The 26,034-nt window shown below is 40.0% G+C and overlaps 1 protein-coding gene across 1 annotated transcript in view; it reads right to left on the reverse strand.

Annotated features, from left to right (window-relative positions):
• The window catches only part of PLEKHH2 (pleckstrin homology domain containing, family H (with MyTH4 domain) member 2), a 120,959-nt gene that overhangs the window by 11,401 nt on the left and 83,524 nt on the right, over positions 1–26,034 (reverse strand). Inside the window, exons 18-24 of the mRNA XM_011935905.1 lie at positions 25,534–25,646; positions 18,634–18,813; positions 16,170–16,267; positions 14,289–14,466; positions 13,215–13,370; positions 11,244–11,341; positions 2,934–3,075 (exon numbers count right to left, since the gene is read on the reverse strand). Coding sequence (XP_011791295.1) covers positions 2,934–3,075; positions 11,244–11,341; positions 13,215–13,370; positions 14,289–14,466; positions 16,170–16,267; positions 18,634–18,813; positions 25,534–25,646 — 965 coding nt within the window. The remainder of the gene's footprint in view (positions 1–2,933; positions 3,076–11,243; positions 11,342–13,214; positions 13,371–14,288; positions 14,467–16,169; positions 16,268–18,633; positions 18,814–25,533; positions 25,647–26,034) is intronic.

Consider the following 26,034-nt stretch of genomic DNA (forward strand, 5'->3'; position numbering starts at 1 on the left):
ATCACCAAGCAGCATTCACCACAGCTACCTGGGAAACCTGACATCGGATTCATCTCCAAGGATACGACAGTCTAACAAAGAATAGTTACCAAAAAAAAAAAAAAAAAAAAAAAAGGAAGCTGGGCGCGGTGGCTCACGCCTATAATCCCAACACTTTGGGAGGCTGAGGCGGGAGGATTGCTTAAGCCCAGGAGTTCAAGACAAGCCTGGGTAACATAGCAAGACCCCATCTCCATAAAAATTTTTTTCTTTAAAGTCAACTAAATTATCAAGTATTCATTCCTCTAAGAACAGTTATGGAGAAAGAACTGTGTTTAAGGCTGTGCTAGAGACAAAGATGAACATGAACAGCCCTGGCCTCAGGGAGGCTGCAGTCAGTAGTGCAAAGCAGAAAGATAAATCAATGATTATAAACCACTGAGGTCAGGACAGCAATAGAACATTACAGAAACCCCAAGAGGGACATTTAACCCTCCAAGACAGGATTCAGAAAGTTAACAGGTGAAGGGATGGAGTAGAGATGATCTGGGTAAAGGAGACAAACTAGTCAATCGTAAGAGGCAAGAAAAAGTGCACCACACACAAGGCAGGGAGTTGTGTATGGAACCACAGTTTATACTTTATTGGAGCATGAAGCTCAAGGTAGGGAGTATTAAGGGAAAGTTGAGGGTGGAGAGGCAGGCAGAGTTCAGATCATGAAAGTCCTTGCATGTAAAAAATGAATGACAGAGCTAGATTCACATTTTTGCTGTATCTCTATCCCAGTTACTAGTGCTGCCTAATAAAGCTCCATGCACAGGTGACACTGTGCCAGTTTCCAGGCTCAGCCCTTAAGAAAATAGCAGCTTCCACTTCTTGTCTTTCTTCTAGGATGTTGTTGCTGTCACCCATTCACCATTCTTGGAGGAAGCACAAGCAGTCATATACATGAAGAGACCACGTGTAAGGTGCTCCAGCTGACAGTCCCAGCAGAAGTCCCCACAAACAGCCAGCATCAATCAGCCACCAGACACGAGTGAAGGAGCCTTCAAATAATTCCAGTCCTCAGCCATAGAGCGACAACTGGCTCTCAGGTTATGTCAGCTGATACCACCTGAAGCAGAGACACACATGTCCCTTCATATCCCTGCCCAAATTACTGTCTTAAGTAGCTGAGTCTTGGAGTCATTTGTTATGTTGCAATAGATAAGTGGAAAAAATTATTCTTGCATTTGTGTGAAGGATAAATTTGTGAGGGAAGAGACCACAGAAAGGCACACTACTTAGGAGCCTGCTGTAGGACAGCAGGCAGTGTGAGACAATGATCCGAACCTTAGCAACAGGAGTCAGCATACAGAGGAGAGAACAGAGTAAAACATCCCTAAGAATTCACATTCGCAGGACATGGTGACTGGTGGGAAAGAGCCGAAGTGAGGGAAGAGTCATGATAATTCCTGGGTTTGAAGCTTGCTTTGTGGGACCGGGTGGAGGCAGTATCATAAAGAGGAAACAGAGTGTGAACACAGAGGAGGGACGATGATTAGTTTGGTTTTCAATATGCTGATTTTGGCTGGGCACGGTGGCTCATGCCTGTAATCCTAGCACTTTGGGAGGCCGAGGCAGGTGGATCACTTGAGGTCAGGAGTTCGAGACCAGCCTGGCCAACAGGGTGAAACTCCGTCTCTACTAAAAATACAAAAATTAGCAGAGTGTGGTAGTGGGTACCTATAATCCCAGCTACTAGGGAGGCTGAGGCAGGAGAATCACTTGAACCTGGGAGGTGGAGGTTACAGTGAGCTGAGATCGTGCCACTTCACTCCAGCTTAGGCAAAAGAGGGAAACTCCATCTCAAGAAAAAAAAAAAAAAAAAAAAGTTTGACTTTAAGGAGCCCACAAAAGAACTACGAACTGAAGAGAAAAGATCTGGGAAACTTTGGCATAGGTGGTACCTAAAATAAAAAGAATGATTGAGATGTCCTGGGACAGAGTGTAGCGTGAGGAGCCATAGACCAAAGATCCTGGGGAATCTAAGCCTTGGTCCAGATGCCATATCACAGAGTTGCTTTAACATTTTCCTTAATTAACCTAGGCAAAGACTCAGGTGTGGTTGAGACTATGGGTTGCATCTTATGACCATTCTCTCCTTCTTCTTAAGAAAAACCTTAAATTTAGCTGGGCACACTGCCACCCCGCTGAGACCACATTCCCCAGACTCCTTGGTAGGTAGTAGGCAAGGCCATGTGACTAAATTCTGATGGGAGAGACATGAATGGAAGGGTTCTATGCAACTGCTGAGAAGTTTTCTCAAGTGCGGGAGGGCATGCCCTTTTCAGCCCTTCCCCCACCCTGAGGCCTGGAACACTGACGTTGGCTGGAGCTCTGGCAGACTCCCAGGACCATGATGATGACACCCTAGGGACAGCAGAAGAGAGAAGAGGATAAAGCCTATGCCCCTAATGGTTTCATAGAGGTGCCAGGATGCCTCTCTCTCTCTGTGAGCGCTAAATATATTTCTATTCTGATTAAGTCAGTATTAATGTGTGTGTGTGTGTAGATGGTTGAACTTAATCATAACTAATATGATACGTAAATAAAAGAAAGTGCTCTAGCCTTTTCAAGGTCTTATTCCTATTAGACTACCAAGCGATGTCAGCATGACATCTTCAAGCCCACAGCTTTACACTCCAATTCCTTTATTAAATACAAAGCCTAGAGATATATTTTCAACATAATTAAGAAACTGGGTTCTCTGTATGGAATACTGTCTCATTCTACGTCATTGCAATCGTCAGCACTTTAGAGGCTAACTGTAATTATAGTGCCTGTAATTTTTAAGGTGCTAATCGTAGCAAAATGAATGTAAAGAGTTACTGAAGTATATTGTTTTGCATTTAATTCAATGTAGAAATTAGTATCTTATTCCAATATATAACTCTATATAACATGGAAGTTACCTGAGCTAAAAGAGCTGCCATTTCAAATGCCAGATCCTTGTTCAGAGGAAAAAGTCCATTTATGATTTGATCATTTGTCTGATACATTAACAGCAACTTTTCTCTATCAGTCTCTCCACGAGCTTGCACTGAGAAATACAGTCTGTAAAAAAAAAAGAGTAAATTTCTCATTAAATTATATTCTTACAAAGGAATAAAGTAAAGATAAATCCAGGGGACTGAGATGGGGTTGTTTTAACACAGTACCTTAAGTGGTATGAACTTAGACTATTACTGTCACTGACTTCTGTTTCTGTTCTATTTAGTACTTCCAGCAAAATAAGAAAAAACTGCTTTGAGGTTGAGGTTGAGGAACTGCTGGAGGTGAAGCTGAATCACGTTAAATGTCAATTGTCTAAATATACCAATGAAAAGACAGAGATTATCAGAGTGGATAAAATATAAAACCCAACTATATGGTGCTTATAAGAAATCCACTTTAAATTTAATAAAAATACATAAGAAGTAAAGGGATGAAGCAATTTTTTAGGCCTTGAAACACCAAATCCTTAAATGTTCCTGAGGAAGGACCTAAGACATCAAGCGAAATTAAATATGCCCTCTCTTGCAAGGAATGTATGATATAGGCCTTTACTTCAATGGGCTGTGTAAACCCAGTCTTCAAAACCCTCATGATCCTTCCTGAAAACCTCGGACACAGCAGGGAAAAGGAAGTGAAGGTTTCAACTCAAAATCACCCCCAAATCAACATCAAATAAGGGGAGGGGGAGAAGGTGAGTTTTCTCTGGGAATCTAAAAGATAATATTTATATATGTAAGTGTGTTTTGACTTTTTGGCTACAATCTGATAAGCAGCTTTAGGGGCTCAAAAATAGTTTACATGTTATCACTATGACTCGCTGAAACACAACATGGCTTTTGTCTGCCTAGGGAGGTCTTCATCAAATCAGTAACTCGATATATTCACTGTGTCATTTGTTCATATGTGAGACTTGTGGGGCTCTGACTTCAGGCTGCAGATCAGGCACAGGTGCTGTAAGGGCTCTAAATGCTGTGACAATGGGGTGGGTGAGCAACATCTTGACATACCTGAATCCTGCCATGACAACACAGAGGCTGGAAAAGAGAGATTTAGATACAGTAGCTGTTAGGTGTGTGCTCAATTGGCTATAACTTTGCATTTTCAGCCGTTTGTCCCCCCTACACACTTGAGGGAGAGGACACACCCCTATCATTTACAGTATCTCTCCCAGTAATTCTCTCAAATAGCAGGGAAGGGGAGGGCAGCAGGTCTGAATCTCTGGGCAAGCATGGGTGGGTGTACTTTGAAAAGCTCTTCCTACCCCATGATGCTATTCATTCTTTCCTCTCTACCCAGTTTACAAATCAGAAAAATCCTAAGCTCCATTTTAATCTACAATGACTACACCATGAGAAATAATGCAGGATTATATTGTTAAACTGGTAGTAGAATACAGCTGGGCAACAGAAACAGATGCCAAATCCAAAGTGATATCAGAAAAGTCATATAAAACAAAGAGAAGAACATTTAAGATGAAAGCCTTCCCTTCTGGTATGCTTACATTGGTATGCATAGCTTATTTTCCCTACTTGAAGTTAGGAAGTATATCATACTCATCACTGTAACCCACTAGAGTTTAGCTAAGTGTTACCACTGGAAGGTTTGGTAATACGGCTAAGGGGAGAAAAAGAACCAAATGGCTACAGGCAAGAAGAGCTTAAGTGCATTTTCTGTTATTCCCGGCAGGCAACACGATTGAGCCTGAGAGGGAAAAAGGAAGCATCATTAGCAAAAATAAATAAATAAATAAATAAATAAAAATAATAATAAAAAAACAGAGAAAAACTATACTGGACATGAACCATTGACTCAAATCCCTAATGAAACAGTTTGGGCTCCAACAGCTATCCAGGGATTTGGGGAGAATTTGAAGAGGAACAAAAATGACCAAGAAGTCATAAATATCAAATCCATGGAACTTGAATAGGAAAGGCACTACAGGAATGTGATCTAAGCCTCTCACAATATGGCCAGCTTTCAGCTGCTTCCAAATCCTAAAGAGGCCTGGAGCAGACAGAACGGGCTTCTGTGACAGCAGGCAAGGCTTGGATTAGCTCGCAGGGGTATTCCCAAATCTTCACCTCCTCACTGCACACCCAGAAAGCTGAATACTGTGGGATGGAAATCACATCACTGTGGACCAGTACCACTAAACAAACACACTGCTTCCAAATTCAGCAGGGCTCTCAGTGCCACCGGGTAATCCTTTTGTTTGCCCTCAACTGGATCCATATTCATTCTTCAGAGCATTTATTTCCTACTGTTCCCCTTCCCATCCTCTTGTAAACTTACTGGGGGGACAGCCTGCAATCTCTCTCCGTTCACCCTTCCTTCACTCCTCAGTCCACCATGGTCTACTGGTTATACTCTAGTAAAACTGCAATTGTTCTCTTCCTGCCTCAGTGGCATCCAACCTCCAGTCATCTGCTCAGAAGTGACTACTCTGCAAAGTCTTCCTCTATGTCCCTACAACCTCTTGTACATGCACATCATATTCATGGTAATGACAAATATCTACAAAGCATTTACTATGTGGCAGGCTCTGAACCAAGTGCTTTGCAATTGCCAACATTTAATCCTTCAGACAACCGTAGAGGTGGGAATCATTTTGACCTCCATTTCACATACAGGGTACCTGAGGCACAGAGATGTTAAGTGACTTGCTCAGGGCCACATAGTAAGTGGTAGAGCCAGGATTCTAACCCAGGCAGCCTGTCTCCAGCCCATGGTCTTCACTCCTGTGCTATATTCTTCCTGTTATAGCATTGATTGCACTTCTAAGACTTCATGTCTGCCTCTCCCTATAAACTGGAAGATTCTAAAGGGTAAGGAAACTCTATTCACCTTGGAATTCCCAAGGCTCCAAACAAGGCTTGGCACTGGTAGATGGCATGAATGGACAAATAAATGGTATGTGAGAATTGCTAAGTACAGGAGTTTGCCAAAAAAGCCTGAAGAATTCCCTTTCATAGTCTTAGGCAAGTGACTTAACTCTCTAAAGCTTCAGTTACCTCATCTGTGAGATGGAAATAATAACAGAACCTCAAAGAGTTATAAGGATTATATAAGAATGCATACAAAGAGTTCAGAATAGGGCCTGACGTTAGGTAAATGTTCAACAAATGCAGGTTAGTAGTACTAGTAGTAGTATTCTCCAGAGGTCTCCGGAATCATGAGAGTCTTTTTTTTTTTTTTTTTTTTTGAGATGGAGTCCTGCTCTGTGACAACCCAGACTGGAGTGCAGTGGCATGATCTTGGCTCACCGCAACCTCTGCCTCCTGGGTTCCTGCGATTCTCCTGCCCCAGCCTGCCACGTAGCTGGGACTACAGGCACATGCCACCACACCCAGCTAATTTTTGTATTTTTAGTAGAGACAAGGTTTCACCATGTTGGCCAGGCTGGTCTTGAACTCCTGACCTCAGGTGATCCACCCACCTCGGATCCCAAAGTGCTGGGATTACAGGCGTGAGCCACCGTGCCCGGTCCACATGAAAGTCTCTTGATCCTGCAATTTTTTTTTTAGCTAGGAGAAATCGGATAAACTCCATTTCTTGGCTTAAACTTCTTGGCTGTGGCCAGTTTTGTTAAAAACATGCCTTGGCTCTTACAACTTCGAAAACACAGTGAGAAATCAAATTAAGTAAGAAGCTTAACTGTGAATAGAATTTAAATGTTAGTTGCCAACGGTTGTCTATGAGAACAAGTTCAAAACCGATTAATTAGATCTTTCATACCTGAATCTAAATAATTAAATTTCTACCACTTGCTAAGTATCAATTTAAAATTCCATGATAAAGAGGATTGATATTTTAGCTTTGTTTATTACCATGCTGCTCGGCAGATGAAGAATCAGGTCCTTGGCTGTGTGACAGGTCACAGCAAGGTTCCCTCCTAACTGTATCACTAGAAATTAGGGGTTCATTGTCTAAGCTACTTATAAACACATGCAAAGCATGGCCATGTTTAGAAACACTACTTTCTCATAGCTGTAGCTATCCAGCCATTTCAGAGTTCTGTTAAAAATTAAGCCTTTCAGTTGAGTTACTTTTTTTCCTGATGTCAAAGACATTGTCATGAGGTTTTATTTTTAAACAAGGTAATCATCATCTGTTATTCACAACTCTCTCTTTTAAAAAAAAATTTTTTTGAAGAGATTTATTCTGAGTCAAATATGAGTGACCATGGCCTATGCCACAGACTTCAGGAGGTCCTGAGAACATGTGCCCAAGGTGGTCGGGGTGTGCTTGGTTTTACACATTTTAGGGATGCATGAGACATCAATCAAATACACTTAAGAAATCCATTGGTTTGGTCTAGAAAGGCAGAACAACTTGAAGTGAGGACTCCACAACCTCTTATCCCAACCCAGACATTCCTTTCTATGGATCCCAGGTCTTTGGATAAACTTAACCAATTGTCAACCAAAAAATTTTTATTCACGACTCTTTTTGTCCTTCCTCCTGGTGTTTGTTAGACTTGAAGCATTTTTTAAATCTGTCTTTCATATCCAAATTGTATCCAAATTTCACTTCAGTTCCAATCATAGCCATCATCATCAGAGTTCGTATGTATTAAGTATTCATAAGGTTTAGGAATTCGTAAGATTTCATAAGCATTCATAAGATTATTAGGAATAGTCTTGGTCAGGCGCGGTGGCTCACACCTGTAATCCCAGCACTTTGGGAGGCTGAGGCGGGTGGATCACCTGAGGTCAGGAGTTCGATACCTGCCTGGCCAACATGGTGAAACCCTGTTTCTACTAAAAATACAAAAATTAGCTGGGCGTGGTGGCAGGTGCCTGTAATCCTAGCTATTCGGGAGGCTGAGGCAGGAGGCTGAGGCAGGAGAATCACTTGAACCTGGGAGGCAGAGGTTGTGGTGAGCCGAGATCATGCCATTGCACTCCAGCCTGGGCGACAAGAGGGAAGCTCCGTCTCAAAAAAAATAAATAAATAAAAAATAAAATTTAAAAAAATGTCTGAACCTCTTCTCCATAAATGTCTCTGGCAGGCCAGGTCTGGGAGCTGGCTCCTTCCACAAAGGCTGACGTCAAGAGGCAGGGGCAGCGATGAGGACCTTTAGGTCAGTGCTTCTCAAAACCCAGCACATGTAAGAATTATCTGGAGAGCTGTCAAAACACGGACTCCTGGGCTCCACCCCCAGAAATTCTGACTCAGTGGGTCTGAAGTGGGGCCTAATGATTTGCGTTTCTAACATGTTCCACGTGGTCCTGAGGCTGCTAGTGTGGGGCCCACGTTGGGAACTACTGCTCCACATTAAACAGAACTACAACAATAATCTAGATGGTCCAAGTCTCCTAGCCTGCTGTCCTCACCAGTCACCAAAGGGCCATTGATACATTGATAAAGGTTGCCCTCAAGGGAAACAGGTTCCTCCAGAAGTGATGCCTATTAGATTTCCAATATCTATGCAATATTGCTTATCTCTAGGAATGTATGATTTTAAAACCTCAGATACCAAAGATTAACAGTCCCTTTCTTGTTACTTGAACCTCTGGCAAATCATCACAGCTCATGAGCCCCTGAATAAAGAAGCTCCAGTGTTCACAACCACCATTTATTCAGATCAACAGAGTCTGTTCAAATACTGGGTGGCCTTTTAAGTGGCCAACTGGATGAGAGAAGAGTCCAAAATATGAATGTGCCATATTTATTTAATTGATCTCCCTATTAATAAACATGTAAGTGTCTGTCCCAAATTTTTCACAAAAACACTGACAAAGAATATGACAAAAATATGACAAGGAAGATACTGGGACATACTGGAATACTCTGCCCACTTATCTGAGTATTTCTGTGGGATAGACTATTAGAACAAGAAATTTTAAAGTGGATCAACGGCTATTACATCCTTTATGGTACATAGTGCCTTCAATTCTTACATTCCAATTTTAAGTCTGAACATCTTCCAAAAAGAGGTCTCTGAGTACGACTCCAATAATTCCACCAGGCTCTGGGTCTAACATTTTATAGATTCCTGAATTTACAGGGTATAAGACTCAAATAAAACCAGTAAAATACCATTATTTTGTTATAATTAATGTGAGCTGGTCAGTTAACAGTGTTTATTAAGTACTACCTTTTGCTATTACATGAAAGAAATGAAAATATTTAAAAAGAAAGAAAGGAAATCTGGTTCCTGACTACGTGCCAAAGTACATTACCATTTTATCCATAGAGACGGTGTGCGCTCTGGATTCTCTGGCATTTTCTCAGTTCCTGACACAAGCTGAGCAACCTCCCTCAACAGACCTTTGGGCCTTTGAACATTCTTTTCTATGCATTTTGATGTTCCCACTCCCATCTCCCTCTGAACTTGGCGTAAACATCATTTCCTCAAAGAAGTTTCCTGAGGTCTCCCGTCTAGGTCAGGCTCACTGTTGTGTGCCCTCACAGTACCTCTCTCTCCCTTCAAAGAATGTACTGTGTCATTACACACTCATTAGAGTGAGGATATGCCCAACAGTAGTCTTCCTCGCTAACCTATAGATTCCAAAAGGTCAGGGACTGGGTCTGTCTGTATTTATTACAATTTTATTCATAGCATCTAGCTAAGTGATAGGCCTTACAGTTGAAGCTCAGTGAACACCGAGAGAGAGAGAGAGAGAGAGAGGCAGAAAGAAAGAGAAAAATGAGAATGAAAGACTGAGAAGGAATAAATATGAGTATAAAGAATATATGACTTCCAAAAGACTGAGGCAAACATAGGTATCTCTTCTTTTTATTTATTTATTTATATATATATATATATTTTGAGACGGAGTCTCACCCTGTCACCCAGGCTGGAGTGCAGTGGCCCAATCTCAGCTCACTGCAACCTCCGCCTCCCGGGTTCACGCCATTCTCCCGCCTCAGCCTCCCGAGTAGCTGGGACCACAGGCGCCCGCCACCTCGCCCGGCTAATTTTTTGTATTTTTAGTAGAGACGGGGTTTCACCGTGTTAGCCAGGATGGTCTCGATCTCCTGACCTCGTGATCCGCCCGTCTCGGCCTCCCAAAGTGCTGGGATTACAGGCTTGAGCCACCGCGCCCGGCGTGAGACGGGGTTTCATCATGTTAGCCAGGATGGTCTCGATCTCCTGACCTCGTGATCCGCCCGTCTCGGCCTCCCAAAGTGCTGGGATTACAGGCTTGAGCCACCGCGCCCGGCGTGAGACGGGGTTTCATCATGTTAGCCAGGATGGTATCGATCTCCTGACCTCATGATCCACCCACCTTGGCCTCCCAAAGAAACATAGGTATCTCTTTTTACTACAGATCTGTAGTAGGGTGTTGAAGTATTCAGTCTTTATGAAAAATGTAATAATACTGTTAAAGGCAATTACGAAAGTGAAAAATGCATCCTTGTATCAACTACTCTGAGAGAGCAGCTATTTTTTTCTGTAGTTTCTATGCTTGTGTGTGTGTGTATTTTTTGTTTGTTTTGAGACAGGGTTTCACTCTGTTGCCCAGGCTGGAGTGTGGAGTGCAGTGGCACAATCATGGCTCACTGCAGTCTCAACCTCCTGGGCTCAGGTGATCCTCCCACCTCAGCTGTCTGAGTAGCTGGGATTACAGGCCCATGCCACCACACCTGGCTAATTTTTGTATTTTTAGTAGAGGTGGGGTTTTGCCATGTTGGCTAGGCTGGTCTCGAACTCCTGACCTCAGGTGATCTGCCCACCTTGGTCTCTCAAAGTGCTGGGATTATAGGCATGAGTCACCGTGCTCAGCTAGACCTAGTGTTTCTAATCTTTGTCTAAAAGCATATTTTTATAAAATACAATTCTTTATGACATTAAGAGACTAGAATTAGAAACAAAACTTTACGTGACAAATTTTTTTCCTATAGAAACAGAGTTATCATTTATAGAAAGATAAACTTACAAATAAATAATTTTTAAGGCATTCAATAGAAAGGTAAATAGTAGGTGCATTATTTGAACATATTGCATACTCATCCTTCAGCATCTGGATGCAGTATTACACACCTGTATTATTTGAACATATTGCATACTCATACTTCGGCATCTGGATGCATATTACACACCTGTATTATTTGAACATATTGTATACTCATGCTTCGGCATCTGGATGCAGTATTACACACTTGTATTATTTGAACATATTGTATACTCATGCTTTGGCATCTGGATGCAGTATTACACACTTGTATTATTTGAACATATTGTATACTCATGCTTCGGCATCTGGATGCGTATTACACACCTGTTTTTGTATGTCAGACGAACAGTCCTTGTACCTTCACATTTTCCAGGCTGCTGTTCTTTGGAAGCCTGTTCCCATTTGGAAATAATGTCACAAATCTAGAAAGGAAGTGGAAAATTGAGATTTACAGTACTTTTCAAATCAACATTTTTTGAAGACAAGTGTGCTTCAGACTGAAATTTTTCCATTAATATGATCAAACCAAATATACTCAAGCTTTTTCTTTTCAGCCTCTGTGTGGCTCTGAGTTTAGGATGTCATTATAAATTGCTCTTTGGTCCACTTACCCTTTTGGACACACATTAACTCTGGACTGTGGCCATGCATTTTTTACTCAAAAAGGAATCTTAGTGTATGACTGCCTGAAACTGGAAACAAGAAGATTCCAGGGATATTTTCATGATTCGGTCACTAAAGAAGTAACTTTTTCACCTTCCGAGTTCAAAAAGATTGTAATAAGTAAAGTTATACCAAAGAAATCGGAAATATAATTTATGGAAAGGGTCTAGACCCAGGTCTAGCTATTTGATTTTGGGTAACTCATTTCCCTCTCTAGGCCTCAGTTTTTTCATTTGCAAAATAAGTGCATTGTTTCTCTAAGGTCCCTCGTGGTTCTAAAATTCTATTTTTTTTTAAATTGAGATGGAGTCTCACTGTGCCGCCCAGGCTGAAGTACAGTGGCACGATCTCAGCTCACTACAACCTCTGCCTCCTGGGTTCAAGTGATTCTCCCGCCTCAGCCTCCTGAGTAGCTGAGACTACAGACACCCGCCACCATGCCTGGTTAATTATTTTTGTACTTTTAGTAGAGACAGTGTTTCACCACGTTGATCAGGCTGGTCTTGAACTCCTGACCTCAAATGATCTGCCTGCCTTAGCCTCCCAAAGTGCTGGGATTACAGGCGTGAGCCACCGCACTGGCCTAATTCTATATATATTATTGCCATTACTAAATGGAAGCTCTATTAAAGTTATTTTACTATGATCTGGAAAGGATTCTTTTAAAATCCCTCCCTTTTCATTTCCACAGGTCTGTTTTCTTTCTTTCTTTTCTTTTCTTTTCTTTTTTTTTTTTTTTTGAGATAGTCTTGCTCTGTCGCCCAGGCTGGAGTGCAGTGGCGTGATCACGGCTCACTGCAGCCTTGACCTCATGGGCTCAAGAGATTCTAGTGCCTCAGCCTCCAGAGTAGCTGGGACGACAGGCGTGCGGCACCGTGCCTGGCTAATTTTTGTATTTTCAGTAGAGATGGGTTTTTGCCATGCTCCCCAGGCTGGTCTCAAACTCCTGGCCTCAAATGATCCACCTGCCCCGGCCTCCCAAAGTGCTTGGATTACAGGTGTAAGCCACTGCACCCGACCACAGGTCTGTTTCCTAAACCATTTTTCATTTCCAGCTCAGGCCTTCCCTAACTCCCAATGCTGAACTTAATCTCCCTCTTTCTGTGCAAAGTTCACAGCACTCTTAAAACTCATCACTTTCAACTCTAGTTCAAGGTTATCTGTGTATAAGGTTGCTCTTCCCTAAGCAAATTTTAAGTTCACTGTGGGCAGGGACTATTTCTGGTCCTTTTGTATTCCCCACAGAGTCCAGTCAGCCCCTGAGATAACAATAGTTTGGTAAGAGATAAAACAGTTTAGTAAGTACTGCTGAGTAAATGAAAAAAAAAAAAAGGAAAGTCATTTTATTAGCACTTCTACATATCTACCCTTAGTCTCCTAATATTTAGAGTATCATTTCCATTACTAACACTTTTCCTCTCTTTAATATGGAATGTATAAATGTAGAGATTGTATATTAAGAATTCTATGAGTTTAACAAAGTCCTGCATTTTTTTTCTTATCATGGAGATTAGATTGGTTAAATTTTTGGAAAACTCCTAAATTAAACTTCCTGCAAAGTGTACTCTTCTTGTAAAGAGCAGTCTCCCTGCTGTTCATTGGGCTTGGCTCCTAAAAAGGACGTGGTTTCACCTTGATGTTTCCTTGAAGACAGTGCTCTAAATCTCTGCCAGAAGGATCGTCAGTGAACAATGCAAATCCAGACTGCGCTGGTTTCCTCATTCCCGTGTCCTGGTTCAAAGTATTCAAAAATTCTTCCACTGTGGTAGATGCATCAAAACCAACTACCTAGACAGAAGTAACAAAACAGTTCTCTTAATAAGAAATACATAGTTTCAAACTGAGATTTTGAGGATGAAACAGAGCACACTTGATGTATGATTAATGATAACATATTTTTCTAGGTGCTTTAACTTTTTTTTCCAAAGCTCCTCTGGAGAAAATTAACAAGGTTACTTCAGCAATTAGCTTGCTGAAGAACTCAAAAATCTTGGCTTCAGCAAACAGACATAAATCTAAAATAGAATGATCAACTGACAGCTATAAATATTTTGCAAAGATATTATGCTTACTCATTAGAAGCAAACCAAGAACTATAGTGCAATATGCAATCTTTAATCAAATGGAAGAAAATAAACCAGAAATACGTTTAAATAAATGAACACTTTTATGTATTTAATGTTTGTTTCTTTAATAGGCAGTTAAGTATCTGAATTCTGTGATAAAAGGCATATGGCTACAAAGACTAATTGCTAGTTTGGGAACATGTTTGCTTCAATTAATAAGCAAGCATCTAGATCTGAGAACTGGAAGGGCCCAGTGAAGTCTTCCCAGATAATTTCTGAGATTTGGAGATTTTAAAAGAGACTAAAATTGTACACACCCAGTATCAGTAATTATTTCCACACCTACCAGGTGTACTGATGGGAAAAAGCCCCAACCAAAATGTTTTTGATTTTTCTGTCCATCAGAATCATAATGGCAGTGAAGCCCATCCCTTATTTAGTTCAATATGGATTTGTTATTACTGCAAATCCTTTGTAGCAAAACTGTTTCAAAACTCAGCTGTTCTGATAGTAAGTCTAATATATTTGCATGTTTGTCACTGCCAGGTGCTGACAAAAGTAGGCAGAGAAGTCTCTGTTCCCTGTAACAGAGGTTGCACATAGGATTGTCAGCTAAGCATATTTTCATCAGGTAACCTACCTGGTATATCCCATTCATGAAGTGCACCGGTATACTAAAGGGCAAAGAATGATGATAAGGGTTTCGGAGAAGAGTTGAAAGAATTTCCATCCTTGAGGGTCTTGCTTCTCTGTCACCATTTTGTTGTGTTCTTTCTACACAACGCTGGCAGTAAATGGCATATTTTCCAAATTCTGTCCTGTAATACAAAACTTAAGATAAAATCTAAGAATAAATTTAATTGACAACCTAATATATGCAACCATTAAGAAAGTATCCCTTGTACATTGTCACAATGTATTAGGCTAATTTTGACAGTAACTTTTTTTGAATGATAATACTAAACTGCTGTAACTTTCCTCAAATTCCAACTTCTTTATTTTTGTAACTGCCTCACTCAAACCTCCCCACAAAGCATTCTTCATCTTTACTGTATTATTATAGTCACAAGCTGAATTTAAAATTACCAGTCACAAGTCAATATATAGTGATTTAATATTAACAAATATAAAGAAATCAATTGCATGAAGAATAGTAGAGAGTAACCTATAAAAACACGTTACAGCAGAATTCTCTTCTGAACATGGTGGTTAATGCTTGACCACTAAACAAGGTTAAAAAAAAAAAAAAGTCTTCAGGCCAGGTGTGGTGGTTCATGCCTGTAATCCTAGCACTTTGGGAGGCTGAGGCGGGCAGATCACCTGACGTCAGGAGTTCGAGACCAGCCTTGTCAACATGGTGAAACCCTGTCTTTATTTAAAATACAAAAAATTAGGCGGGTATGGTGGCACACGCATGTAGTCCCAGCTACTTGGGAGGCTAAGGCAGGAGAATTGCTTGAACCTTGGAGACGGAGGTTGCAGTGAGCCAAGAATGTGCCACTGCACTCCAGCCTAGGTGACAGAGCAAGATTCTGTCTCAAAAAAAAAAAAAAAAAAAACTTTAAACAAAAATAAAAATGTTTTCTTTCTTTATTCTATAAAAAACACTGCATTTGTTAAAAAATGTTAAGCATTAGACAAACTCATTTGAGTAAATAAATGTAAAAGTTGGATAGAGATCTTATTTGCCCTTGTTTGTTATACATAAATTTTACTGCTTATTCCAGCAGATTGATAACACCTGTCAAATACGTTTGTATTCAAGTGCCCTGTAGGCAGATCCTTGGTCTGGGGGCTCCTCAGTGACTGCAACTGAAATGACATGATCTTGATCACAGATGACCTTGATCACAGAGGCCCCCAAATGTATTATGAACTGTAGAATATTTTCCTATTGCTTCCAAGTTCGGTTTGTTTATTTGTTTGTTTCTTTTACTGCGTTTGTTTTAGTCCAAGAGTTTATTTAAGCAACCTGATGCAAACCTCTTGGTGGACAAAATGACCCTGGACAAGCCTTGGCTGAGTGACCTGGGTCCCAGAGTAAGAAAGCCATTCTGGAAGTTGAACTTTAAATGTGTTTTTCAAAGGAGTAACAATTCTGAAGTAACTCAAATACATACAATTAGAAAAGGAGGGAAGACCATGGGGGAAATTGTTCACATAAAATAATTTAATGTGGAGAAAAATAGTAAAAGGGAAAACTAAGGAAACAAAATAGTTGCTTTTATTGAATGAATACCCACTAATGCTAAGTTATTCATACTTGACATGCAAATACACTTTTCACTTAAAAATACTCTCTGTCAGTTTTTCAAGTATTTATTGCAATCTTCCCTAAGAGATTTAACATAACAAAGGAAGTATTTTCCTAGCTCCACATCAATAACCAAAGGCTTCCTGTACCAATATTTGTTTCACACATTCTTCTAAAAATGTACCTGGCAGATCATTAAATACTTATGATTTATCGTAGACTTTCAGAGACCACATAAACAGTTCAGCTGGCTAGTATTCTGCACACCTGGAATCTGCATTCCTCTTTAGGTGAAGCCTGAGGAGCCACAGGAAAGGATGATGGGGAAGGAAGAGCCCAACGCAGAGTGCCAAGAGTTGCCAGCCCTGGGCAGGGAGAAGCACCACAGGTTAGATACCACGTGCCAGTCAGAGACCTACATCAGAGTGAGTGTAATGGGCTGATGACAGTCTCTCTTAACCCAAAAACGTTTTATTTCTTTCACATATGCATGATCTGTTTACAGCATTTATTATAGGTTAAAAACAAAAAACTCTACATTGGGTCAGATCTATGATCCATCTAGTTGTGTATATGGTTATCTACAACAGAGGAACCAAGGCACAAGCAGACAAGGTGCTCCTTTTTGACATCACACTCAAAGATTAGAAACATTGTTTCTTTTTTGTTCACTTATGTATTTCCTCATTCATTGAAATACAAGTAATAGTTTTGAGAAAGGCAGATTGCAAAACAGTAAAAAACACATGCCCTAAATCAAAACCAATCTACCTACACATACATACGTATCTACATACATAAATAAGGGACAAGTATAAAAATATTAACGGAGGTTATCTTTAGGTAACAGCAATATGTGTGATTTTTATTTTTCCTTTGCTCTGTTCTGTATTCTCCTTTCTATATTTTTTCAAGGAAGTATAAAACATGTTACAGCAGAATTCTCTTCTGAAGAACATGGTGGTTAATGCTCGACCACTAAACAAGGTAAAAAAAAGTCTTCAAACAACAACAAAAAAATTTTTATTTCTTTATCCTATAAAACACTGCATTTGTTTAAAAATGTTAAGCATTAGACTAACTCATTAGAGTACATAAATGTAAAAGTAGGATATAGATCTTATTTGTCTTTGTTTGTTATATATAATTTTCAGTCATTTTTAAAATGTTGTATTAAAAAAGAGGGAGAAATAGGCATTGTCCTGCCCTTAAGGAGCCTACAGTCTAGTAGGAGACAGTTATATATTTAAACAGTAAATTATAATACAACATGGTAATACCATGTATTAACTTTTTAAAGCATAACCAATGGAAAGAATGACTAACTTCTTGTGGAGTGAGGGAAGGGATCACAGGGAATATGTTGCTTGGGCTGGGCTATAACGTCTATGGGAGGGAAGGAAGAGGAGGGATCCAGGTAACAAGAATGCCATCAGGTGCAAGGTGGAGAATATTGCAAAGGCGGAGTGTATTTGAAGGATGGGGCGTATTTATTCATTCACTGTCTGCCGGAGGCAGGAAGTGGAGATGGAGGGGCCGGTGGAGCCAGATTATGAAGTGTTCTTGATGCAGATGAATCTTAAGCTTCAGATGCCCTCTTGGGTACAGGTCCTGGGAAAGGCCTTATTAACTGTGTTTACATGGTCATATGATTTCTAAAATGTGGAAAACTAATCCATTTTCAAGTCTTTGTCTTAAAGAGCATTTCCCAAACTGTATAAGCTTCAAGTCTCACAAACCTGGATCCAACCCTGAGAGTCCTATATGTTAAGGTAAGAAATTTCTGATTTATCCTGTGGCTAACAGGGAGTCAAAACACAAAGATAAAAACAGGTGTTCATTGAAGAGTAAACACAGATGACTACCAAACACCTGAAAAATGTATTCAACTGCACTAATAAAGAAAAGCATCCTGACTCAATAGTGAAATAACATTTTTTACCTGTTAAGAATTTAAACTATACTGAATGTTGTTGAAGATATAGGAAAATTCTAAAAATGAGTTCAAAGGAATTTGCTGGACCTGTCCACAAGATTTAGGTTCCTGGTGGGTGCGGTGGCTCACGCCTGTAATCCCAGTACTTTGGGAGGCTGGGGTGGGCAGACCACCTGAGGTCAGGAATTCAAGGCCAGCTTGACCAACATGGTGAAACCCCATCTCTACTAAAAATACAAAATTAGCCATGAGTGTTGGCACATGCCTGTAATCTCAGTTACTTGGGAGGTTGAGGCAGGAGAATTGCTGAACCCAGGAGGTGGAGGTTGCAGTGAGCCGAGATTGTGCCACTGCACTCCAGCCTGGGCAATAAGAGTGAAACTCCATCTCATTTAGGTTCAAAGATGTCTACTGTAGAGGTATTTATTATAGAAAAAATTTGGAAAAACCTAAATGTATAGTACTTAATGTTAACATGACCATTAATGTTTTGAAGAATGTCTAAGGATACAGGGGAAATGATTATTTTCTATAGTTTAAAAAAGTAGAATGCACACTGTAACGCCAGCAATATAAAAAACTGTGAGTGTGCACACACCAACATACATACCTGTATATATAAACATATAAATATATAAATAAACCAAAAAGGTAGACATCAAAATATTAATACCTATTTTTCCTTCTGCACTTTTTGTATTTTCCAAATGTCTATGCTGAATGTGTATCATTCTTACAATCAGAAAAACAGTATCACTTTAAATTGCATGTATATGTATCAATACCAATATCTACCTGCAATGGTCCTGGTTGATTCTGTGGCTGCCTTCGTCTTGTCTGTTTAATAAGCTGACAGCAAATTTCATTCTGCAGCTCAGGATGTGTCAGGCAGATTTGCAAAGCACTCTGGGCTAGAGATATGTGGTAATCAATTGCAGGAGAGTCAACTGCAGCATTTATAAAAAGCTGGCAGGTCTGAATTAAGCAAAAACAGATACATTCAAGGTGAGGAGTGAGTAGATTTATTCTGCTTGAATTATATCGATTCTCTTTTCAGCAGTAGTTTTTGTTTAAAATGATGGAAAAGGATATATTATGATAACACTAATCAAAAGAAATCTGGAATCGCTACAATAATAGCAGACAAAGTAGATTTCAGAGCAAGGAATTCTGCAAGAGATAAAGAGGGTCATTTTATAATGATAGAGGGGTCAGTTCATCTAGAAGACATAATAGTCCTAAACATCTACATACTTATTAACAGAGCTTCAAAATACATGTGAATCTCATCCAGTGTATTTTTCATTTTAGTCATTGCATTTTTCATCTCTAAAAATTCAATTTGAGTCTTTCAAATCTCTTCTCTTACTCTTCTTAAAATGCTCGTGCTTTCCTCTACCTTCCTGAACATGTGAAGTGTGGTGGCCAATCTCCAAAGTGGTCCTCCGTGATCTCCACATCCTGACATTCAGATCCGTGGGTAATTCCCTCCTGTATTCTACCAGTGTTGGTCTGTGTGACGGTAGAATGTGGCATGCCATTTCTAAGATTAGCTTATAAAAAACAATGCACTTCCATCTTGGTCACTCTCTCTCTTTTCCTGTTAGATCATTTGCTCTGGGGCAGGCAGCTGCCATGCCTTGAGCAGTCATTTGGAGAGGCCCACGTAGTGAGGAACTGAGGCTTCCTTGCCAACAGCCACGTGAGAGAGCTTGGAATCCTCCAGCTCCATTCCAATCTTCAGATGCCTGCTGCCCCGCTGACAGCTTGATGGTACCATCAGGAGACTATGAGTCAGAACCACCCAGCTAAACTGCTTCCAGATTCCTGACCCTTCAAAACTGTGTGAAATACCAAATGTTGTAAGTCACTAAGGGTTGGGGAAATTTTAAATGTAACAATAGACAACAGATACACAGAGATGTATTTATCTACCATCACCTGCATCATTTCTAGATATGTTTCTATGATTACTTTTTCTTACCCATTGTATGGCATACTTGACCTGATTCTCTGTATGCCTGGTGATCTTTGACTGGATGCAGACATTGTAAATGTTATATTCTTGGGCACTGGACTTTTTGGGATGCTTTAAATATTTTTTAGCTTTGCTCTCAGATGACAGTTAAACTACTTGGAAACGGTTTGGTTCTTCCAACGTCTCTTTTAAGTTTCTTAGGGTGGACCAGAACAGCCTTATATTTAGTACTATCTGGGCCCCATTCCAGAGGCAATCACCTTCTGTGCACTCTATTTGATGTCCAATGTATCAGAGATTTTTCCATTCTAGAAGATGGGAAAACTATTTCCAGCTCTGTGTGAGCTGGAATGTTTTTGCCTGTGTCTTTCTGTCCTCAGCCTCAGGTACTTTCCTCAAACACACACATGCTTATCAGTTCTCAGATGAAAACTCAGATCTCCAGAGCTCTCCCTCCCTCCCTCTCTTTAGCTCTCTCCTCTCAGCCCTGTTTTTGTTTGTTTGTTTGTTTGTTTTGAGATGGAGTCTCGCTCTGTTACCCAGGCTGCAGTGCAGAGCTCAGTGCAACCTCTGCCTCTCGGGTTCAAGTGATTCTCCTGCCTCAGCCTCCCGAGTAGCTGAGATTACAGGCACCAACCACCACACCTGGCTAATTTTTGTATTTTTAGTAGAGACAGAGTTTCACCATGTTAACCAGGCTGGTCTTGAACTCCTGATCTCAGGTGATCCGCCCATCTCAGCCTCCCAAAGTGCTGGGGTTACAGGGTGAGCCACCATGCCCGATCAGCCCCGTGAAGTCTAACTACCTTGGCCTTCTCAAATTCTGAACTCTGTCTCCACAACTCAGGAAGACTGCCAGGCTCTATTTGGGTGCTCCCTCTCTGCACAGCAGTCTTGAATGTCTCCAGACAGTAAGCTGCAGCAATCATAGAGCTTATGTCATTAGTTTTCTGAAGAATCTGTCCTGCACTGCCTACGTTCAATGTCTGAAAACCACTGGCAGGGCAAATCCAGTCCTGTGACTTCATCATGGCCCAAAGTAGTTCTTCCTTTCTATCTTCTAACTGGTTGTTGCTTGCACACATAAAAGCATTTGTTTTTTGCTTATTCTGTACCTCTCACTATCTTATCAAATTCTCTTTTCACGTGTAGCAGTTTTTAGTTTGTTCTTTTGGGTTTTCTGGGTATACAAATACGCCATCTGTAAATATTTTTATTTATTGCCTAATTACATAGGTTAGTTCCCTAACAGAATATTAAATAATAATAATGACAAATCTTATATAATTTATACTTTAATTGAAAAATTTTAAAAATAATGGGGCACATCTTTGTCTTTTCCTCACTTTAGTGGAAACGTTTCCAAAATTTCTCCATAAAGCATGACGCTTGCTTTTAGCTAAAACAGGAATATTTTGTCATGTTAAAGTAGTATCTATATATTGCTATCTATAAGTGTTAAATTTGTCAAATGCCTTTTCAGTATCTACAGATATGATTATCTCCCTAATAGTAAGTAATATTAATAGATATTCTAATACTTAGCCATCCTTAATTTCCTAGAAGAAATCCCTTTCAGTCATGATTTAACATTTTTTAACATTAAAAAATGTTATCGACACATAATAGCTGCATATATTAATGGAGTATATGAGTTTTTTGATACATGCATGCAACATGTAATAATCAAATCAAGGGAATGGGATATCCACTACCTCTAACATTTATAATTTCTTTGTGTTGGGAACATTCCAAATCTTCTCTTCTAAGCATTTTGAAATACACTCTAAGTTCTTGTTAACTATAGTTGCTGTGCTGTTGAACACTAGAACTTATTCTTTTTATATAAATGTATTTTTGTACCTATTAACCAACCTCCTTTCATCCCTCCACCCCCTACTACCCAGCCTCTGGTAACCACTGTTCTATTTTACCATCTACCTCTATGAAATCCACTTTTTTAGCTCCCACCTGTGAGTGAAAACATGAGATGTTTGTCTTTCTGTGCTTGGCTTATTTTACTTAACATAACGTTCTCCAATTCCATCTATTTCCATCTGTGTTACTGCAAATGACAGGGCTTTGTTTTTCTCAATGGCTGAATAATATTCCATTGTGTATATATACTACATTTTCTTTCTTTCTTTCTTTTTTTTTTTTTGTTGAGACAGAGTCTTGCTCTGTCACCCAGGCTGGAGTGCAGTGGCACGATCTCGACTCACTACAACCTCCACCTCTCAGGTTCAAGCGATTCTTGTGCCTCAGCCTCCCTAGTAGCTGGGATTACAGGCATGTGCCACCACGCCCAGTTAATTTTTGTATTTTTAGTAGAGATGTGGTTTCCTCATGTTGGCCAGGCTGGTCTCAAACCCCTGGCCTCAAGTGGTCTGGCTGCCTTGGCCTCCCAAAGTGCTGGGATTACAGGCCTGAGCCACTGGCCCGGCCCATCTTTATCCATTCATCTACTGATGAACACTTAGGTTGATTCCATATATCGGTTCTTGTGAACAGTGCTACAATAAATATAGGAATGCGGATATCTCTTCAATATACTGACTTCCTTTCATTTGGATATACTCCCAGTGAGACTGCTAGATCACATGGTAGTTCTATTTTTAGTTTTTTGAGGAACCTCCACACTGTTTTCCAAAGTTGCTGTACTAATTTATATTCCCACCAATGGTGTATGAGTTTTCCTCTTTCTCTGCATGCTTGACAGCATTTGTTATTTTCTGTCTTTTTGATAATAGCCATTTTAACTGGGGTCAGATGATATTTCATTATGATGTTGATTTGCATTTCCCTGATGATTAGCGATGCTTAGCATTGATTCATACACTTGTTGGCCATTTGAGTGTCTTCTTTTGAGAAATGTCTATTGAGATCTTTTGCCCATTTTAAAATTGGATTATTTGTTTTTTGCTATTGAGTTGAGTGATTTAATATTCTTAAAATGATGCTGGATTCTGATTGCTAATATTTTATTATTTTTGTACAATCTTTGTTGTGCTCTTGTATGAAAGTGATACTTATTTAACAAAGAGAATATGGTGATATAACGATCGAGGATTGCTTCAAAATAATCTAAAGTTAGGGTGCAGTGGGGAATGGGAGAATAAAACAAAATTGGCCATGTGTTGATGACTGTGGATCTGAAAGACGGGCACTTTAGGCCTCATTGTAATATTCTCTCTACTCATATATGTTGGAAATTGTCCCAAGTAAAAAGTAAAAGAAAAAATTGAATTTGGAAAATTTCTTTCTTTTCCTATGCTTTGGGACAATTTAAACATCATTGAAATTATCTACACATAAAGTTTGGTAAACTCCTCTGTTTAGATTTTCCTTTTCCTGTGGAATCAATTTTGGTCGTTTATATTTTCTTATAAAATTGGCCACATCATCTAGATTTTCAAATATATTTGTGTAGTCTTTCTTGATTTAGGTATTGGTGTACTCTACAGGTGGATATTTTTAAACTTTCCATTATAGAAATTTTAAAAATGTATAAAAGTAGAGAGAACAGCATAATAATCACCTATGTACCCATCACCCAGTGTCAACAATTATCAGCATTTTGCCAAACTTCACCACCTCCCCACCTCTACTTTCTTTTCCTCTAGAGTATTTTAATGTATATCATATTACTTTATTACTTTATCAATAAATACTTCAGGCTGGATGTCCAGTTGATAAAGATTTTTTCTATAGCCATCCATGACCCCGCAATTAACAATAACTCCATAATATTATCTAATAAACAAATAGATTTTTTGAGACGGGAGAAACTTAGGCAAGACAAAGCCAAAAGAAAGAGATTGAGCTCCAAGAGACTAGGGGAAAATGAAGTACCAAGATCCTGGTGTAGAGTCCAGACTTGGAAACACAGAAGATCCACCATATTCTGAGGCTGGAGGAGTGGAGGAGAAAAGAGATGAAGGGTTGTCTGTTAAGTGGAGGGCTTCTTCTTTTTCTTTTTTGAGACGGAGTCTTGCTCTGCCACTCAGGATGGAGTGCAGTGGCGTGATCTCGGCTCACTGCAACCTCCACCCACTAAGTTCATGTGATTCTCCTGCCTCAGCCTCCCAAGTAGCTGGGACTACAGGCACGTGCCATCACGCCTGGCTAATTTCTGTATTTTTTTAGTAGAGACAGGGTTTCACCATGTTAGCCAGGATGGTCTCGATATCCTGACCTCATGATCTGCCCACCTCAGCCTCCCAAAGTGCTGGGATTACAGGCGTGAGCCACCATGCCCAGCTGCAAGAGGAGGGCTATGAAGTGGTCATGTCATGTCTGATGTCCTCTAATTTTCTCAGTGAAATAGAAGGTAAGTTTCTCTGCTGTATTCTTAAGTAGAGAGTTTGAGGGGGATGTGACCAAAGACAAGCACAAAGGCAGAAAGTTGGCTGTGACAGAGGAAGACCCTGAATTTATACTGACATCAGACTGCATGGCGGTTTGATGCTCTGCAGCATTGCACATCTGGTTATCCTGGGAGCAGAAAACATAGCACTGATCTAGGTTGGGATCTGGCTGAAGAATGCATGGAAGTATGGGTCCCAAGGAACTATGAGAATTAATAGGAACAAACCAGACTGGATAAGGAAGGAAGAAAAGTCAAGATGCAGTCATTATGATCTCAAAGAAAGCAAATGGTCCAAAACAAAGGTCTTAGAGATGAAGAAAAAATGGAAGAGTAAAAAAAAAAAAAAAAAGAGCTTGTAGGCTAGGATTCTGCTTAAAGAAAGAGATGTCTGAATTGAAGCTTTTAGAGGTGACGTACTTGTGAGGAATGGTGAAGTCAGGTGTGGACATGGAGAATGGGATGATGAAGGAGACCAGAGGTGAAGCTTACTGGAATTTAGAAGGTCAAGAATCTTAAAATCATGGCATTGGTGAGTGAAATGATAACAGTCATTTGCAAGAGTTCAGGTAGAGAATGTGAGTTGGGAGCTAAAATCCTTAGATAATTTTTTTTTTTTTTTGAGACTTAATTTCACTCTTGTTGCCCAGGTTGGAGTGCAGTGGCATGATCTCAGCTCACTGCAACCTCCACCTCCTGGGTTCAAGCAATTCTCTGCCTCAGCCTTCCAAGTAGCTGAGATTACAGGTATGCATCACCACGCCCAGCTAATTTTGTATTTTTAGTGGTGATGGGGTTTCACCATGCTGGCCAGGATGGTCTCGAACTCCTGACCTCAGGTGATCCACCCTCCTCGGCCTCCCAAAGTGCTGGGATTACAGGATTAAGCCACCACGCCTGGCCCTTAGAGAAATCTGAAGAGTTACTGGAAGGTAACTGATGATAGGGATAGAACGATAAAGAGTGCTAAGGTGCATGGCAAGTTTTGAGTGATCAGGGATTTCTAATAGAGATTGAGGAATAAGAAACTGAGAGTAACACTAGAGAGGAAAGAGAGTGCTGACCCCTCTCCCAGTGCTGTGCCTGGTGTGATGTGGAAAATTAGAAGTTAAAGGGGAAATGATTCATCTGATACCAAGTATTTCACATTGTCCAAACCATACATATTAATAGTTTATTTCAGTAAATCCAAAATCCTCACTAAGAAAGCATATTAAATTCACCAGTTTTATTTCAATGATATTCTTAATAATAAACAACACATTTTGAATTTTCTTGGAGTAAAATTTTGTAACCCAAAATGTTATTTTTAATTTTTTTCCAATTATTTAACAACGTATAAGTATTTTACCTTAAATAATTTAATAGCTTCTGTCTGCAGGGCTTCGGAAGGTAGAGTTGTCAGAGGGGAAATAATTCCTTCTTTACTGTGACACAAAGTGGGGTGTCTCCATATCTGAGAGGCTAAATGCAGAATAAAATATGAACAGAAAACTGAATAAACCACTTATTTTGGCCTCCCATTAAATTAATCCTTTAGACATTAGCTCATTCAGGCTTGGCTCACAACTTTAAGTCACAAAGGTCAGAAAAAAACTCTTTGGCAACATTATTCTATTTTGGTAGCCAGGCCATTGGGATTCTCACGTTACTGTTTTTTTGTTTGTTTGTTTTCTTTTTTTTTTTAATTTTAAAAATTTCCATAGGTTTTTGGGGAATAGGTGGTATTTGGTTACATGAGTAAGTTCTTTAGTGTTGATTTGGGAGATTTTGGTGCACCCATCACCCGAGCAGTATATACTGAACCTGATTTGCCTCACCCGCTTCCCACCCTTTCCCCCTGAGTCCCCAA

Source organism: Colobus angolensis, unplaced genomic scaffold, assembly GCF_000951035.1.
Source record: "Colobus angolensis palliatus isolate OR3802 unplaced genomic scaffold, Cang.pa_1.0 Scaffold15, whole genome shotgun sequence".
NCBI classification, from domain to species: domain Eukaryota; kingdom Metazoa; phylum Chordata; class Mammalia; order Primates; family Cercopithecidae; genus Colobus; species Colobus angolensis.